At 38.6% G+C, this 18,931-nt stretch overlaps 1 protein-coding gene across 1 annotated transcript; it reads left to right on the forward strand.

Moving 5' to 3' along the window:
• The first annotated feature begins 12,612 nt into the window (after nt 1–12,612).
• On the forward strand, nt 12,613–14,547 carry LOC137072160 (uncharacterized). The gene is made up of 3 exons (XM_067440377.1): nt 12,613–12,645; nt 13,413–14,246; nt 14,344–14,547. Exons 1-3 carry the CDS (start codon nt 12,613–12,615, stop codon nt 14,545–14,547), a joined length of 1,071 nt encoding a protein of 356 aa, XP_067296478.1.
• The last annotated feature ends 4,384 nt before the right edge of the window (nt 14,548–18,931 follow it).

Here is an 18,931-nt window from a genome sequence, read left to right on the forward strand (position 1 = left end):
TCTGCACTCATTTTGAAATTGAGATTTGACATCATCTAACATAAAATTAATGAGTAAAATGTAATTGATCTCATAGATGTGACTGTTGTGGTTCCTAGTCATAACAGCATCAGTTGCTGCAGTTAATGAGGTGAATTCAAATGACTTTGACATAGTCCCTTTATTTTATCCCATATTAAATGCCTATTGCCTGCTCTGCAAAGTTAAGCTGATGCCGCCGGGGTGGCGGTGCCACCGGCTTGGGCCCGTCATCGCTGCTCGCAGCTTTAATTATTATAATTATTATTTTACCCGACTATTTGGGCATTTTTGGGGCCCTTCCCATGCTCGAAAACTCTTGAAACTTTGCACACGCATCAGAATGCGCGGCCATCAGGGCCGGGCTGAGGCTGGTACCCGGGCGTGGCAGGGGGGCTCGACAGCGCCCCCTAAAGTGGGGTCTGAAAACGTGGTCTACAATTCAAACCAACTTCCACGTACATATATGAAACTCGGTACACATATAGAGCTCATCGGGCCGAACAACCTTCGCGCTCTAAGTTATGCGTCAACCCAACAGGAAGTGAGCTATTATGGGTTGTTCCGAAAATGCATGCTCTGGAATTTAACATACTCCTCCTAGACGATTCACCCGATCAGCACCAAACTCGGTCCGCATGAAGTCAAGACACTGAGGATGCTAAATTGCAAGTGACTTTTTGATATCTCAAATGGTTTGGCCGTGGCGAAGAGACAAATTTATGGCGAGAAAAAGGAAACAGGAAGTGTATTATAACTTCTGCATACATTAACCTGATAACCGTCACGAGGACGAGGACGCACTGAAGGTCTCTTTGTTTAAATTAGCTCAAAATTACTATCAGATGTAAGTAATTACCTTGACAAACTATACATCATTAAAAAGATCTAAGACTAAAGTTTAATTTTTTTACCTCTGTTTTATTCTCAAAGTCTTATAATGACCGTAATGTGTTAATATGTGCCAGGAGTTATGAATATGATCTTGGGCGTCGCTACCTTTTGATTGTAATATGCGCGTCATTTGCTCCCATTCATAAAAAAATCCTCCTTGGTCGTCATGAAGACACTCGACAAAACAACTTCCCTCAGGGCTTTTACTTCAAAAGTGTGCAGATGTGGAGAAATATTGATAGATTCTCACACGTTTGAGTCAAATTTCTATACAGAGAAGTATTATTTATTCAATCTTTATCCAAAATCCGCGGATGAATGATTATGAGAGCAGTAGGCTGTGATATGCTGTGTTTTCAATTCATTCTGGCAGCCGGAGGGCGCTGGAAAGCTGTACTACTGAAAATTCACCCCATGGGGAACACATGAAGAACAGACACACCATGTGACATTCAGGAAGTATCTGACATATGGACATATCCACACAGCTCCCTGGGATCGTCAGATCGCTATTTTATGCAGATAAACACGTTTTAAGACAATAAACACACAATCGCGGCAATATATGGTTGGTCTGTGTTCTTTATGCCATGTTGGGTGGTTTCATAATAGATGATATTTATAATGCAATGCTATTCCACATAGCTTTTAGCATTGTATATTTTCTGTCAGATTTTTTGACCCGAAGCTATATGAGATCACATATTGTTATATAAAACACTCTACATATAAAATATAAAGTGATATGAAGCAAGTTTTGAATAAAACATGATTTTAATCGTATAAATTGTTGTTTTGCTGGTGTGCTAAGCTAACATGCTAGCTTGCCCTAGATGCACCTGCCACTAAGTAAATACTTTATTTTTATGAACATTTTCTAAATGTAAAACTACTGAAATGCTTATTTGGATGAAATGCATTCAATAGAGTCTCAGTGAGGGTAAAGTGAGAGGTTTGATTTAGAAATGAGGTTTGAATAGAACAGTTTGAATAGAGAATCGTTAGTAATTATAATGCAGACAAAAGAATAATAATTGGAGCCATAACCAGTCCGCAGAAGTGTGAATGCCGGGGAGACAAACTGAATGGGGCAGTTTGCACCTCTAAACAATAGAGGCAATACAGCGACTGAAAGCTGAGAAGATGTGGCAATAAACATCAGTTGATATTTCAGCGATATCTCAAAATAAAATCACATGAAACGATCTTGTAAAACGTTTAATAAAATGCAGAGTTTTAGACTGATCATCTTCAGATCTGAAATATAACATGGTCAGACTTGTGGCTTTAGCTGTAGTGCATTTCTAGATTTCTCCAAGGCCCACTTCAATTTTATTTTCATAAAGATATTTCATACAAATAAATTTCTAATAACTTTACAAAACTTTGAAGCTTATTATAGCTTTTTTTTATTATAAAAATATTATCATTTTGACTTTACAGTAAACTGCCAGGTGTCTGCTTTCAAATGAGACCATAATTATGCTTTTAGTGCAAAGGATTCACAAACTGTATTTGTTTTAGTCTGAGTATACATTTCTTAGGATTTTTTCAAAATTTAGAAATCAGCTTAACAGGTTAATTCATTTTGATGAAACTTCAGCTGTATGTTCGTTGTAAGAGGCCGATCACATGGATATGACTTTTGTGAGTCAAAGTTATAGCACCACCAACTGGCAGCAGGAAGTGTCACTTTCAAAAATGCTTTAAATCCCCATCTTATTTTCACCCGGTTTACTTCAAACTTCATCAGTATAATGTCAAAACATAGCAGATATAGACATATGAATGGATTCCTGATTTTTGAAATACTGTTGTCATGGCAACGTGTCAAAGTCTAATAATCTTTTCATGTGTTTTTGAGACTCTTAGCATGCTTGAAATTGCATGAAACTCAACACACACATCAGACATGTTGTCCAGAAGATGCAAGCAAATATTCAGAAACGAGCAAGGTAGAGGGGCTCAGTAGCGCCATCTTTTGTCCAAAGTGGGGGGTTAGTTTTATGTACAGTCACCAAACTCGGTATATATATTGTACATTTCTAGCCGGACAACTTTCTAATTTACTGTCATTAGCTTTGACCAACAGGAAGTCAGATAATTTGGTTTCAATCTTAAAAAAATCATAAAAACAAGCTCAAGGGGCTTTCACGAACCTGTGTCAAGAGCTTGAGTTAGCTGAAACCTCCGATTTTAAAAATTTCGCTCTGCTTTTTCCTATGCAGTTTCAGAATCAGAAAGAGCTTTATTGCCAAGTATGCCTTTCACACACAAGGAATTTTTCTTCCAGTGCACATAAACAATACAAATACAACACAGTAATAAAAAAATTCTAAGAATAAAAATATGAAGAAAAGTATAAACAGTATAAGGTCACGGTTACGTTTAGTCAGAAAGACAGATTATGAGCATTTACAGTATTTGGGAGGTAAGAATAAATATAAATTAAAGCTGCGAGCAGCGATGACGGGCCCAAGCCGGTGGCACCACCACCCCGGTGGCATCAGGCAAATTGTGCAAGACAGGCAATATGCATTTAAACAGGAGACTATTTTAAAATCGCTCAAATATGCCACATTTACTGCAGCAGCTGGTGCCGCTATGACCACAAGCCACACCCATGATGTAATTTAAATATAGATGAATTCTAATGTAATATGATATAATAGGTAATTTTCAAATATGTGCAAAGTTATCTTTTGCAGCTCAAAATTTTGTAAGTCCAGAAGGCCAGTATTTAATTCATGGTCTTTTTATTTTATTAACACAATTATTAAACTAATTATATAAAACTATATTGTTAGTGCCCTACAAATGAAGTTGGATTCACCACATTAACTGCAGCAGTTGGTGCTGCTATGACTACGAACCACAACAGTCACATCTATGAGATCAATTAAATTTAATTAATCAATTTCATGTCAGATGATGTCACATCAATTTCAAATGAGCGCAGAATACCGTCCGAATGGTGATATTGTATTATCCTAACACTTCTCTTCATGTGTTTTTGACCTACCTTAGCTATTTACAATCTTATGCAATTAAGCATGCTTTCATTTCAATATTTTTAGCATCCAATAAAAAAATGTTAATTACAAAATTACCAATTGGAGCCAAACCACAGAAACTGCAGCAATGATTTTAATATTAGTGTCAGGTAAGAGTAAGATGCGCGTCTAAATTTTATGGAAGTTTATTATAAACTTTATTATAAAATTTACTTAGACTGACTGGGTAAGCCCAGCCTGATCTGCTGGCGATTTGACTTCGCCCTGCAACACAGTCTGAAAACCCGTACATTCATTTCTACTGCTTCTGTTACACTTTTGCGGGAACAAATCACAGACTAACTTATTCACCTGACACGCTATTGGCGAGTTTAGTAGTCTGTTTAGTTGACTATCCAATTGCATACAGAATCATTTAAATAATGCTCATTGATCAATCTTAAATTGAGCTTGGTCTGGTGATACCCAGACAACATATAAACTAGAAAATCATGTGAAATTTACTTTTTAAATCAATTTGATTTTTATCAGTAAATAATTAATTTTAAGACATGTGTCTTTTCAAAAACAGCAAATGACCTTCTGTAAAGCCCATGTATAGAAAACACACACACACACACACACACACACACACACACACACACACACACACACACACACACACACACACACACACACAATTTCAAGCAAGTCTCAAAAACACCCAAAAAGATAATTAAAATGACACTTTGCCATAGCAATAGTATATAAAATATCAGGAATCCATTCGTATGTCTATATCTGTCATGTTTTCACATTATACTGATGAAGTTTGAAGTAAATCGGGTGAAAGTAAGACAGTGATTAAAAAAAAATTAAAAAAAAGTGACACATCCTGCTGCCAGTTGGTGGCGCTATAACTTTGACTGAATATTGGAATGTAGATGTCTTCAGGCCAGGACTCTTGTCAAACATATGAGGTTTGAGGCAGATTGGACATTGTATGCCTGAGGTACAACAAATTCCTGTGTCATGGCGAAACATCAACATTTGTGAGACCGCCACGGACACACCCTTCAGGGAAAACTCAAGATCTTCCCAATTTAACACCACAAAGGCCTTTAGATTAGACTGTGCAAATACGATGTTGATATGATTAAATCTCTAGGAAGAGTTTGTTAAAGTACAATGTCTGGCAATGGCAAAAACTGCACCAATTTACCAAAGAAAATTCAAAATATCTCACTTCCTGTTGGTTTTTCAGATTTGGCGCCCTGGGTCTTTTTCGTAGGTATTGGGCTGTTGAATGCGTCTACTGAATTTCATACTCATACATGAAACGTAGCGCGAATGACGCTTAATTTACATTTTGTAGGTGGTGCTATCGAACCATTTTGCCACACCTAATTCTGAAACCCACATCAGATGTATGTTTTCACCACTTCTGATGCGTGTGCAAAGTTTCATGAGTTTTCATGCGTGTTTAGGCCCTCAAAAATGTAATTAATTTGGGAAAAGTAAAATGATGGTTTGAGCAATTACAATAAGGTCCTCACACATTAAGCCCTAAATATCTGAGTTCCTGTTCGTCAGAGCTAATGACTGTAAATTAGAAAGTTGTTTAGCTCAAAGAGACCAATATATATACAGAGCTTGGTGACTGAAGATAAAACTAACCCCCCCACTTTTGACAAAAGATTGCATTACTTTTGTCAAAAGATGGCGCTACTGAGCTCCTCCACCATGCCCGTTTTTAAGTCTTTGCCCATATCTACTGGACAGCATGTCTGATGTGTGTGTTGAGTTTCATGTAATTTGAAGCAACGGTCTCAAAAGCAGCGAAAAAGAACGTTATAGTTTGATGTGTTGCCGTGGCAACAGTATATAAAATATCAGGAAGTGCTTACCAGCTTTATATCTGCTATGTTTTGACATTATACTGATGAAGTTTGAATTAAATCGGGTAAAAATAAGATGGTGATTTCAAAGCATTTTGAAAGTGACACACTTCCTGCTGCCAGTTGGTGGCGCTATAACTTTGACTCACAAAAGTCATATCCATGTGATCAGCCTCTTACAACGAACACACAGCTGAAGTTTCATCAAAATGAATTAATGAATGCAGAAGTTATAACACACTTCCTGTTTCCCTTTTCTCGCCATTAATTCGTCTCCTCGCCACAGCCAAACCATTTGAGATATCAAAAAGTTGCTCGCAATTTAGCATCCTCAGTGTCTTGACTTCAGGCTGACCGAGTTTGGTGCTGATTGGGTGAATCGTCCAGGAGGAGTATCGCAAATTCCAGAGCATGCGTTTTCCGAACAACTCATAATAGCTCACTTCCTGTTGGGCTGACACATAACTTAGAGCACGAAAGTTGTTCGGCCCGATGAGCTTTATATGTGTACCGAGTTTCATACATGTACGTGCAAGTGTGTTTGATTTATAGACCACGTTTTCAGACCACGTTTTCAGACCCCACTTTAGGGGGCGCTGTCGAGCCCCCCTGCCACGCCCAGGTACCAGCTTTGGTCTGGCCCTGAAGGCCGCAGATTCCGATGTGTGTGCAAAGTTTCAAGAGTTTTCGAGCATGATAAGGGCCCCGAAAGTGCCCGAATAGTCGAAAAAGCTAAATTGTCCTTAGAAGAACAATAGGGCTCTGCGCCCTTTCAGGGCTTGGGCCCTAATAATAAATTAAAGCTGCGAGCAGCGATGACGGGCCCAAGCCGGTGGCACCGCCAGCCCGGTGGCATCAGCTTAACTGTGCACAGCAGGCAATAGGCATTTAATATGGGAAAAAATTAATAATGGGACTTTGTCAAAGTCATTTGAATTCACCTCATTAACTGCAGCAACTGGTGCTGCTATGACCAGGAACCACAACAGTCACATCTATGAGATCAATTACATTTTATTCATTCATTTTATGTCAGATGATGTCAAATGTCAGTTTCAAAATGAGTGCAGAATACTGTCCAAATGCTGAAGTTGTATTATCCTTACACTTCTCTTTATGTGTTCTTGACCTACCATAGCTTGTGATTGTTCACCAGTCTTATGCCGCAAAAAGCATGCTTGTTTTTATTTCAATATGTGTGGCATTCAATATTTTTAATAAATTAAAATAAATAAATTAGGCCAAATCAAAGAAACCGCAAAAATGATTTTAATATCAGTGTCAGGTAAGAGTAATATGCGTGCATATAATTTATGGAAGTTTATTATATACAGCCACTTTTAAAAATTCATGTGAAATTTAATTTTTTTATCCATTTGAATTCTATCAATAAATAATTAGTTTAAAGAGGTGCCATACGTGATCTTTGCAAACACAGCGCATGACCTTCTTTAAAGCCCATGTTATAGTAAACAATTAAAAGTATTAGGATATAACTTTCAATAATGCGCAAATGTATTTTTTGCAGCTCAAAATTCTGTAAGTTCAGAAGACCAGTATTTAATTAAACATATAATATATGTTTTTGTTTTACTTATTTTTCACAATAAAGTGATAGATATTTGTGATAGCCTATGATATGAAAGGGTTAAATTATGAAAACACAAGAGTGAGAGAGACCCCCTCCACACACACACACACACACACACACACACACACACTAACATATAGAGTGATCCTGAGAGAGAGAAGGGGGGGGGATGACAGACACACAATCTAAACAGTGAGAGAACATTGTTTTTATTTCACTGTCTGAAAACACTGTTTTGCAATAAAAACAATAGTTTTATCTTCAAAACAGTGTTCCCTAGGACATATCCAACCTGGTTACTAAATAAGGCTACACTTACACCTTCTGGTTATTCTATATACCGGTAGCTCATTGGTTCTCATTTTTGTCCTTAAACAAAAGGCATTAATCTTTTCATTTTTAAGTTACACACACTAAATTTTTTTAAGACAATTAAATGTGTTTTTTCTTGCGTTAGTAATGTTTTTTTAATATTTTTTTATTTTTATTAATAATTAATTGTTTTAACACAATTATTTAACTAATTATATAAAACAATATTGTCAATGCCCTACAAATAAACTGCTTTTATACATTTATTTTTTTATTCAAACCCAGAATAATATGTTTAATCCTTTAATGCAGGCCAAAGCACAGCATTAAGAGGTAATCTTTTTTAGACAGAAGAGTTGATCACACACAAACACACACACACATAGACACACTGTAGTAAGCTGAAGGTAGAAATCAGCCCCCCCACCTCTCCACACACACACACAGTAGTAAGCTGAAGGTAGAAATCAGCCCCCCCCCCTCTCCACACACACACACACACATACACACACACACACACACACACACACACACACACACACACACACACACACACACACACACACACACACACACAGACACACTGTAGTAAGCTGAAGGTAGAAATCAGCCCCCCTCCCTCTCTCTCCACACACACACACACACACACACACACACACACACGTCTAGTTCACAATCTTTTTGGGGACTCATAGACGTAATGGTTTTTATGCTGTACAAACCATATATTCTGTCCTCCTACACTGCTTCTGCCCCTAAACCTACCCATCACACAACTTTAAGCATTTTTACATTTTCAAAAGAACTTATTCTGAATGATTTATAAGCTTTTGTACCCATTGGGAAGTCCCCATGAGTCTGTGTGCATTCAGGTTTAAGTCCCCACCAGGCTAGAAAACCATTCTTACACACACAAGTTTTTTTGCTTGAAAACTTATACAATATTGCCCTCTACTGGTCATTTAATTGAGAGCATAAGTGTTGAAAAAAAAACAGCCAGTGTGATATATAGAATAACCAGCAGGTGGGAGTATAGCCTTATTTATGAACCAGGCACTTGTGTCTGTCTTTTGTCTTTTTTAGGCTTTTGGTAAGGGAACACCGTTTGAGATATCCAATAACCGTTCGCATTTTAGCATCTTCTGTATATTTACTTCATGTTGTCCGAGTTTGGAGGAGATTGAATGAATCGCTTTTGAGGAGAAGGTAAAAACTCAGAGCTTGTTTTTATGATTTATTAAGATTGAAACCAAATTATCTGACTTCCTGTTGGTCAGAGCTAATGACTGTAAATTAGAAAGTTGTCCAGCCTGAAATGTACAATATACATACCGAGTTTGGTGACTGTACATAAAACTAACCCTCCAGTTTGGACAAAAGATGGCGCTACTGAGCCCCTCTACCACGCCCGTTTCTGAGTCTTTGCTTGCATCTTCTGGACAGCATGCCAGATGTGTGTGTTGAGTTTCATGCAATTTCAAGCATGCTAAGAGTCTCAAAAACACCTTAAAATATTATTGGACTTTGACACGTTGCCATGACAACAGCATTTTAAGAATCAGGAATCCATTCATATATCTATATCTGCCATGTTTTGACATTATACTGATGAAGTTTGAAGTAAATCGGGTGAAAATAAGATGGGGATTTAAAGCAATTTTGAAAGTGACACACTTCCTGCTGCCAGTTGGTGGCGCTATAACTTTGACTCACAAAAGTCATATCCATGTGATCGGCCTCTTACAACGAACACACAGCTGAAGTTTCATCAAAATTAATTAATGTATGCAGAAGTTATAATACACTTCCTGTTTCTCTTTTCTCGCCATAAACACGTCTCTTCGCCACGGCCAAACCGTTTGAGGTATCAAAAAGTCGCTCACAATTTAGCATCCTCAGTGTCTTGACTTCATGGTGACCGAGTTTGGTGCTGATCGGGTGAATCGTCTAGGAGGAGTATGTTAAATTCCAGAGCATGCGTTTTCCAAACAACCCATAATAGCTCACTTCCTGTTGGGCTGACACATAACTTAGAGCACGAAAGTTGTTCGGGCTGATGAGCTCTATATGTGTACCGAGTTTCGTATATGTACGTGCAAGTGTGTTTGATTTATAGACCATGTTTTCAGACCCCGCTATAGGGGGCGCTGTCGAGCCCCCCTGCCACACCCGGGTACCAGCTTTGGTCCGGCCCTGATGGCCGCAGATTCCAATGTGTGTGCAAAGTTTCAAGAGTTTTCGAGCATGATAAGGGCCCCGAAAGTGCCCGAATAGTCGAAAAAGCTAAATTGTCCTTAGAAGAACAATAGGGCTCTGCGCCTTTTCAGGGCTTGGGCCCTAATTAAAGCTGCGAGCAGCGATGACGGGCCCAAGCCGGTGGCACCACCACCCCGGTGGCTTCAGGCAAATTGTGCAAGACAGGCAATATGCATTTAAACAGGAGAGTATTTTAAAATCGCTCAAATATACCACATTTACCGCAGCAGCTGGTGCCGCTATGACCACAAGCCACACCCATGATGCAATTTAAATATAGATGAATTCTAATGTAATATGATATAATAGGTAATTTTCAAATATGTGTAAAGTCCAGAAGGCCAGTATTTAATTGATGGTATTTTTATTTTACTAACACAATTATTAAACTAATTATATAAAACTATATTGTTAGTGCCCTACAAATGAAGTTGGATTCACCACATTAACTGCAGCAGTTGGTGCTGCTATGACAACGAACCACAACAGTCACATCTATGAGATCAATTAAATTTAATTAATCAATTTCATGTCAGATGATGTCACATCAATTTCAAATGAGCGCAGAATACCGATCGAATGGTGATATTGTATTATCCTAACACTTCTCTTCATGTGTTTTTGACCTACCTTAGCTATTTACAATCTTATGTAATTAAGCATGCTTTCATTTCAATATTTGTAGCATCCAATAAAAAATGTTAATTACAAAATGACCAATTGGAGCCAAATCACAGAAACTGCAGCAATGATTTTAATATTAGTGTCAGGTAAGAGTAAGATGCGCGTCTAAATTTTATGGAAGTTTATTATAAACTTTATTATAAAATTTACTTAGACTGACTGGGTAAACCCAGCCTGATCTGCCAGCGATTTGACTTCGCCCTGCAACACAGTCTGAAAACCCGTACATTCATTTCTACTGCTTCTGTTACACTTTTGCGGGAACAAATCACAGACTAACTTATTCACCTGGCACGCTATTGGTGAGTTTAGTAGTCTGTTTAGTTGACTATCCAATTGCATACAGAGTCATTCAAATAATGCTCATTGTTCAATCTTAAATTGAGCTTGGTCTGGTGATACCCAGACAACTTATAAACTAGAAAATCATGTGAAATTTACTTTTTAAATCAATTTGATTTTTATCAGTAAATAATTAATTTTAAGACATGTGTCTTTTCAAAAACAGCAAATGACCTTCTGTAAAGCCCATGTATAAACACACACACACACACACACACACACACACACACACACACACACACACACACACACACACACACACACACACACAATTTCAAGCATGCTAAGTCTCAAAAACACCCCAAAAGATAATTTAACTGACACATTGCCATAGCAACAGTATATAAAATATCAGGAATCCATTCGTATGTCTATATCTGTCATGTTTTCACATTATACTGATGAAGTTTGAAGTAAATCGGGTGAAAGTAAGACAGTGATTCAAAAAATTTTCAAAAAGTGACACATCCTGCTGCCAGTTGGTGGCGCTATAACTTTGACTGAATATTGGCATGTTTATAGCTGTGTCCCAAAGTGAAGGGTGCGCACTTCGACGGCCATGCACTTCGAAGGCCAGGCCAGGCCACGCCTTCAAAGTGCACGAAGGGCGAACCGAGGGACAGGGTTGCCATGTCTGCAACACAAAAGCCCTCCAATTGCTAATCAAAACTATGCCAAAACGCACCCAAACGCGGGGGAAGTTCTGGATGAATATTGCTCAAGTAGGGGCTTAAACTAAAACCCACAGCAACGGTGTAAATGGTACTCCAATTGAACAAACTTCATTGTGATGTTAAACTTCAGTTTATTCATTTGTAAAAAGTAGCCTACTTTGAGTAATGTACTATTGAATCATGTATTGTCATTTAACTAGCACAAGAACAAATTGTTTCATGTAATGTAGGAATAAATAATATATAGCCTACTAGGTAGGCTAGCTGGCTACATGTAAAATAATAATAATAAAAATAATAATTTCATATACAAGACTGTATTTTACATGCTAGTAACCAATGGTTTTCCTTTATTTGTATTTTTTATTTCGTTTATTGGTGTGTAAATATTGAGTGATATATGTCGTAGCCTATTTTTCCTCGGAGATATTTTTAACAGTGTGAATTACATCAACACAATTATTGTAGGCTTGGCAATAGTCCACATTTTTGAATTGTTATACACATTCTTTCTGTAAGGGACATTTAAATTTCACATCCTGGAAAGTAAATCTAAAGTGGGATGGTCGGGAATAAAAGCATTCTAAACACGGGTGAACACGATGCGCCCCAAATGAGTTAGTGCCCTTCAAAGGCCGCGGCGAGTTTTGTTGGATTTCGTAATTGCGCTATCAGGTGTTAACGATTGCTATTGCATTGATTCCTATCGGATACCAACGGTGCAAAAGGACAGCTATCCTACAGCTATTTTTATATCTATATATATATCTATATATATATATATATATATATATATATATATATATATATATATATATATATATATATATATATATATATAAGAAATAAATTGCAAGTATGGAGATGGAAATGTTTTTTTTTATATATATATATTGTATCTTTTGATGGAGGAGATGGCGCAAATATGTCACCCCCGGTGGCGCCGGGTGATGTACTTCAGGCTTAGCCAAGACCATCACCAGGTAAGTTAAAATGCTTTGCCCCTTCCCAATAAGAGGCAGCGTGCATGCTGAGTTTCTGGTTTACACCTTTAAATGTAGGCCTATATTAATAAATGATAGAGATGCTTAATGTAAAAAAAAAAAAAACCTGATGGTTGAAATGCTGACTAATGTCTTTTCATGGTGCAATTTCATATAGTTTATTCTCTTCACCATGGCAGTTAAGCTTAAAATACAGTGAATAAATGAATGAATTAATCTGCCGCTGATCAGTCCTGCCACTGCACAGGTGAACAGTGCTCCATTTCATGGATGCAGGCTTTAATATGGGACGCACTTAGCAACAATTTGGTTATATTGTGAGAATACATTAAAAAAAGCAAAGAAATAAAAAACAGTACAAAATTGTGCCCTTTTACTATGTGGTGCATTGTTCTACATAGCCAACAGTAAATAAAGGAGGCTACTTTAAATTGAAGAACATTAATTGCAACATCCACCGTAGTGCACCAGTAATTTCTACACTATAAAGCTTTATGAAAATTTTCTTAAGAAAATATACACATTATTTTTAATTTTATCACCTTCATTGTTTTATGTGAAAATTACAAGACACATGATACATTTTGACAGTGTAAGATTTTACACATGACTACTTGTTCCCCTTATGTACTATAAGTAGTTACTAAATGTAGTTTACTCAAGTATCTTTATATTTCTTCCACCAATTAGCCTACTTTGTCATATAGCTGTACATAATTTCTCTTTTCCTTCTTTCCCTAAATCAGAGCAGACCCCTGTACTGCAGGATAAACCTCAGTGCCCCACTCCTGGAAAGGTTTTTTGGAGATGGTGACACACGTCCTGACTTTCGGCTGAGCAGGGAGGCCCTGACAGTGCTGCTGGGTCTGTTGAGAAGTCAAAGACAACACGGATGGGGTGTCACAATTGAGACCCTGGTGTTTCTTTTCTGGCTGGCGTGTGGCACATCATACAGGGTGGTCTCCAGAGCATTTGACATGCCCCGTTCCACTGTCCACCGCATTGTCCACCGAGTCGCTGATGAGGTGGTGGCCATTCGCCACAAAGTTATCCACCTCCCCAACACCCCAGAGAAGCTGGAAGCAGTTTGCCGTGGGTTTGCAGGGCTGGCAAGGCACAGAGCTTTCCTGAAAGCTGCAGGAGCAATCGACGGCTGCCATGTCCGTATCAAGCCTCCAAGCGGCCCTGATGGTCAGTGCTACAGGAACAGGAAACTGTTCCCATCTATAATCCTGCAGGCAGTTTGTGACCATCAGGGCCACTTCATTGACACCTACGTGGGCTGGCCGGGGTCAGTGCATGATGCACGGGTGCTCCGCCACAGCCCACTGTACAGGAGGTCAGTGTATCCTCCTCCAGGGCACTTCATCCTGGCAGACGGAGGGTACCCATGTCTCCAACACCCACTCCCCCTCATCACTCCCTACAAGAGACCAGTACAAGGTGTGGGAGCCCAGCGCTTTAATGTCCATCATTCCAGGGCACGCTCTATTATAGAGCGTGCTTTTGGGATGATGAAGACCAGGTTCAGGGCTATCTTCCTGCAAGCGCTGGAAGTGCACCACACCTTTGTACCCCATGTAAGTCAATTGCAAAGACATTTGCAAAATACTGTGAAAGTAGAAACGGATTTATTTTTGTGAAGCTATACTTTTGTTCCCTTTTTTACCATTTCAGGTCATAACAGCCTGTGCCATCCTCCATAACATCTGTCTTGGGGTTGGTGACATCATAGCCCCGGAGGATGAGCACGAGGAGGATATGGCAGAGGATGAGGGGGAGCAGGATTTGGAGACAGTCAGTGGTGCTCCCTGGAGAGACCAGCTGTCTGCTGAGGTGTCTGCCCTGGAGGAGGTACCCGCTGACCATGACTATTTGTAAGAGGCAAGTAAGAGAATTGTGAAGCTATATACACAAGACACAAATGAAATGCAGCATATAACTTTTTAGCATGTTGAAATGTTTATGGTGTGATTAATGTATTCTTCCCCCTTTCTGAAAATATTGCAGCGACATGACAGCCGTCGATTGTGTTAGCCCTGCAAACCCATTGGTAGACAATGCAGTGGACAGTGGAAATATGCACAAACACTCTGGAGACCATCCCAGATGATGTCCCACCGGCAGAGGCCTTACCAGGGTCTCTATTGTGGCATCCCATCCCATCCAGCAGCACAATAAGGGCCTCCCTGCTCAGCTGAATAAATGCATAAAGAAATGTTTTTTGTTTTCTTTTCTTTTTTTACACAATTTTAACATTTAGGTTTTTCTTATGCTGTTTACGTTAAAGTTATGTTGTAAATATGTCAGTCATGCATCAAACCATTTATTTTACCAAGTTAACTGTTTAAATGTACTTGGGCAAAAATGCATGTATCAGGCAATGGCTTATGTGCAAAATTGTTGCATTAAAAAAAAAACAATAACAACAATACAGACCTATTTCATGTCTTTTATTTACATGTAACAAAAGTGTACACAAAAACAAAATAAAACTATTGTAGCCTTTAACTTTTTCTCTTCTTGAGAGAATGGTTAACAAAAAAAAATATTTGTTAACCATTCTCTCAAGAAGAGAAAACAATCTATCCATGCGCTCCCGACTCTCCTGGGCTCTTCTCTCCTCCGTCTCTCTCTGGAATTGAATGTCCTCCCTGAGAAGGTCAATCAACTCATCCTCCCGGCCTCTTTTTCTGGGTGCTGGTGCTGGTGCTGGTGCTGGTGCTGGTGCTGGTGCTGGTGCCTCCTCCTCCTCACCCACTGCTGAACTTGGCCCTGGCCTTTCCTCAGGGATGGAGGCAATTAGGACAGGGGGGTTGTTTGAAGGCCTCTGTCCTAACACCTCATCCATGAGGACAAACCATGGCCAAGTTGCAGCAGTGGGTTTTCCACCAACTCCTTGGCCTGTCCCAGGACACTTGCAATCCTAAAGCAGAGCAAATAAGCCATACATGTTAGCAGCAGCAGCAGCAACAATATAATTAATTTCAGCAAAGTTTTGTGTTGCTTACTTTGTATTTTTTTTTTAGGTTCTCCCATTTTTTTTTTGGCCTGCAAGGGAGTTACCTTGCCCAGCAGAGCCATCTTTTCCAGAATTGTCCTGAAATAAGAGAAAATGAAAACTGTTATGAAAAATATTAAAACAAGGATGCAATGTTAACATTACAAATATGATTCAGCAGGACATGCATACAAATCCGTGCATCATTCGTTTAGTGTTTAAGTAACATACAAACTTTCATATAGGCCTAACATACAAAAATGACAATAGCTCATTTTTCTTGTTTTCTGAAAAAGGAAAAAAATAAAACTTGATTTTTCCTTGATTTTTTGTTTTTCTTTAAAACGGCCTGATTTGTACAACTGTGCCGCCTTCACATGCAAATTTGATAATTCCCACTTCTGAACTCGTAATTACAAACTCATCATATTGACATTTTGAAATGGGAGACCTTTTTTTTTTTAAATGTGCAGTTTTTTTTATCAAGGAAACTCGTATTTACGATAATTCCGAGAGCACATGAATGCAGCATAATTATAGCTGCGCTCCTTGGTCCGCCGAAGATCAAGCTGTTCTGTCATCAATTCAGCTGGACGCGTTTGTTACAGCTACATGCCATATTTTTCTCAAACAATCACAGTCGAATGGCTCGACACAAGCAGTCCCCGGCCAGACCCTATACTGGCCTTTCTTTGTGTAGGTACTGTGTAGCTACATTCATATTATATAGGCATAGGCCTATATAGCGCAAATGGTGTGCATCCTATGCATTTTTTATAGGCTAATTTTATAATTGAACGTATTTGGCAGAAACGTCGCACCCTCACATGGACTTTCTCCTTATTGGAACGGTAAAATGTTTTATGGGTTATATCCAAATTTACAATAAAATGTGATGCCTTTGAAAAAAATAACGAAAACAACTGGATGCACTGCTTTAGCGCATGTCAGTGTCCTTGAACATATTTTTTGACACACACCACTAATAAGTTTACATTTACCAAATAGCCTAATTGACGGGCCTACTTTTAAAAATCAACATTTACATTATTTGACGTTAAATGCACTAGACTCGTCCCGGGTGTATACACCAGCGATTTTACACCAGTAAAGTGGCAGTTCAAATTGATGCAAGTCCCCCTGGCACTTTGCTGGTGTAAAACCGCTGGTCTAGACCCGGGACGGGTTGTGTCCATTCTGGTTGTTTGATGAATAAAAAATGAAACTGCAATAAGACTTAAGAATCAGATGATTCTGGTGTGCAGGACCGAGGAAGAACTGAATCGGCTGACCAATTAGCTGAATTCCAAAGTAGCCTAACAGGCCTACAAGACAGAAACATAAAGTCGAAAAAAAAAAAAAATAATATAATGGCCTAATGGAAACATTGCTTGTCGCCTTACCTCCAAGCGACGCTGGCAGAGTTTTTTGCCCCAGTAAATAGGTGGTCATTTTCACCTCTTAATTTTATAAATTGAGCTGTGTGCTCATTGCTCCCTAAAACCAATAGAAAGATCACGTAAGAGATTAGGTGCACACAGCTAACATTTTTAGTTAAAGCATTTCGGTAAAATAAAACACAATACTTACATTTAAATGTGAAATCCTCGGACGCCACAGAACTCTCTCCAGCCATGTTCTTGAAATACAAATTGCCTATCACCTGCGCACAATTAATTCATGGGTAGGGTAGTCTACGAAGGCTCCATCTGTTGTAGCCTTCAAAGGCCGAACCCGATGGACAGGGTTGCCTGGTCGGAACAACAAAACCCCTCCAATTGCTAATCAAAAGTAGCGGAATCACGGGAAAAAATGGCCTAAATATGTCAAACCGCAGGTTGCGCCTGGTAGAAATATTGCTAAAATAAAGACAACTTAAACCTGTGGACTAGGCTAAAAACAACCCACAGCAACAGAGTAGGCCTAGGCTAAATGCATCCCAATTCCAGACTTGGCAACACAGGTGTGTGACAACTGACAGCGGACGTTCGTGAGGAGATTTTAGAATTAAGGCCTATATATATTTATTTACGTCCAAGTCTTTATTTAAGTAGGCTAGCCTATATTTTTATTGAACTCAAATCATCTCAGATGCATTGTAGCATAGACTTATGGCCGCCGACCGATTCATCCCTGCAACCTGCGGACAGTGGAAATACACCTCATCATCCCAGAAGATGATGTCCCGCGGGCACAGGCCTTTCCAGGGTCTCTATTGTGCATTAGTACCGTCCCGGTCTTCCGCTCAGCTGAATGAAAGTGTAGAAATATTTTCTTAGCTGTTAAATTGAATTTCGGTGGTTTCTGATCTTTAACTTAAGTTAGCATAATAGTTGTAAAAAGTAAAGTAGGCTATTAACCCTTTATTTTAATTGAGGCTAATTTAGGCTACATATTTTATTTGCATGACAATAAAATATATGTAGCCTATGAAGGCCGATGTGAATTTAATGTACAAATTATAACTTGCATTAGCGTACACAAATAAACAATGTAGGCTACAGAACAAGCACTTCACTTGTATTTAACCAACACTTAGGCCTAACGAAAATTAAGAATAGGCTATAGCAATTTTTGTTTCATTCAGAAATTATTTGCATAAAACAAACAAAATAATAATAATAATAGGCTAACTATAGCCTAGAGAAATTGTTCTGTGCATCCCGGCCACGTTCAGCCTTAGAGAACACTTTCACTAGCCTAATGGACCGTCGTCAGTGAGCGTCATATTCATTTATTAATTTATATAAAATCATTTATTTTGCACTACAACTACGCACGCCAGCAGTTCTAATTTATTTGCATTTTGCCTCCATTTCTCAAATATTTCATATTTTTTTGGTATTGATATTTTTCAATATCTTGATTTTTTTTAAAATTCTTTGATATTTTTCTCTGTGACATTTTTTTTTTTGCTAGGCCTATATGGTGTAGGCTATACAGCCTATGATGAGAAAAAAATATTGCATGGTCAGCATAGCCTAGGCCTATTACTTTTGTTATCCCGTCTCTCTTTCTGCAGGAGACATTTAAAAGAGAGATCCTGGAAACGAAATCTAAATTTAGCTGGATTGGTGAGGTCGGGAATAAAATAGCCTAATTTATAGCGTTTGAGCATGGAGTGAATTTTAAGGCTGAGTGGGATGGTGCGGTGCGGAATACATCCTATAGCGTGATGGGTCGAAATAACAGCCCTGCGCAGATCTAATTTGTATTTAAATAAAGCGCAGAAAAAAGAAAGAAAAAATAAAAGAGACAGAAAGA

This window comes from Pseudorasbora parva, chromosome 3, assembly GCF_024679245.1.
Source record: "Pseudorasbora parva isolate DD20220531a chromosome 3, ASM2467924v1, whole genome shotgun sequence".
Lineage (NCBI taxonomy): Eukaryota > Metazoa > Chordata > Actinopteri > Cypriniformes > Gobionidae > Pseudorasbora > Pseudorasbora parva.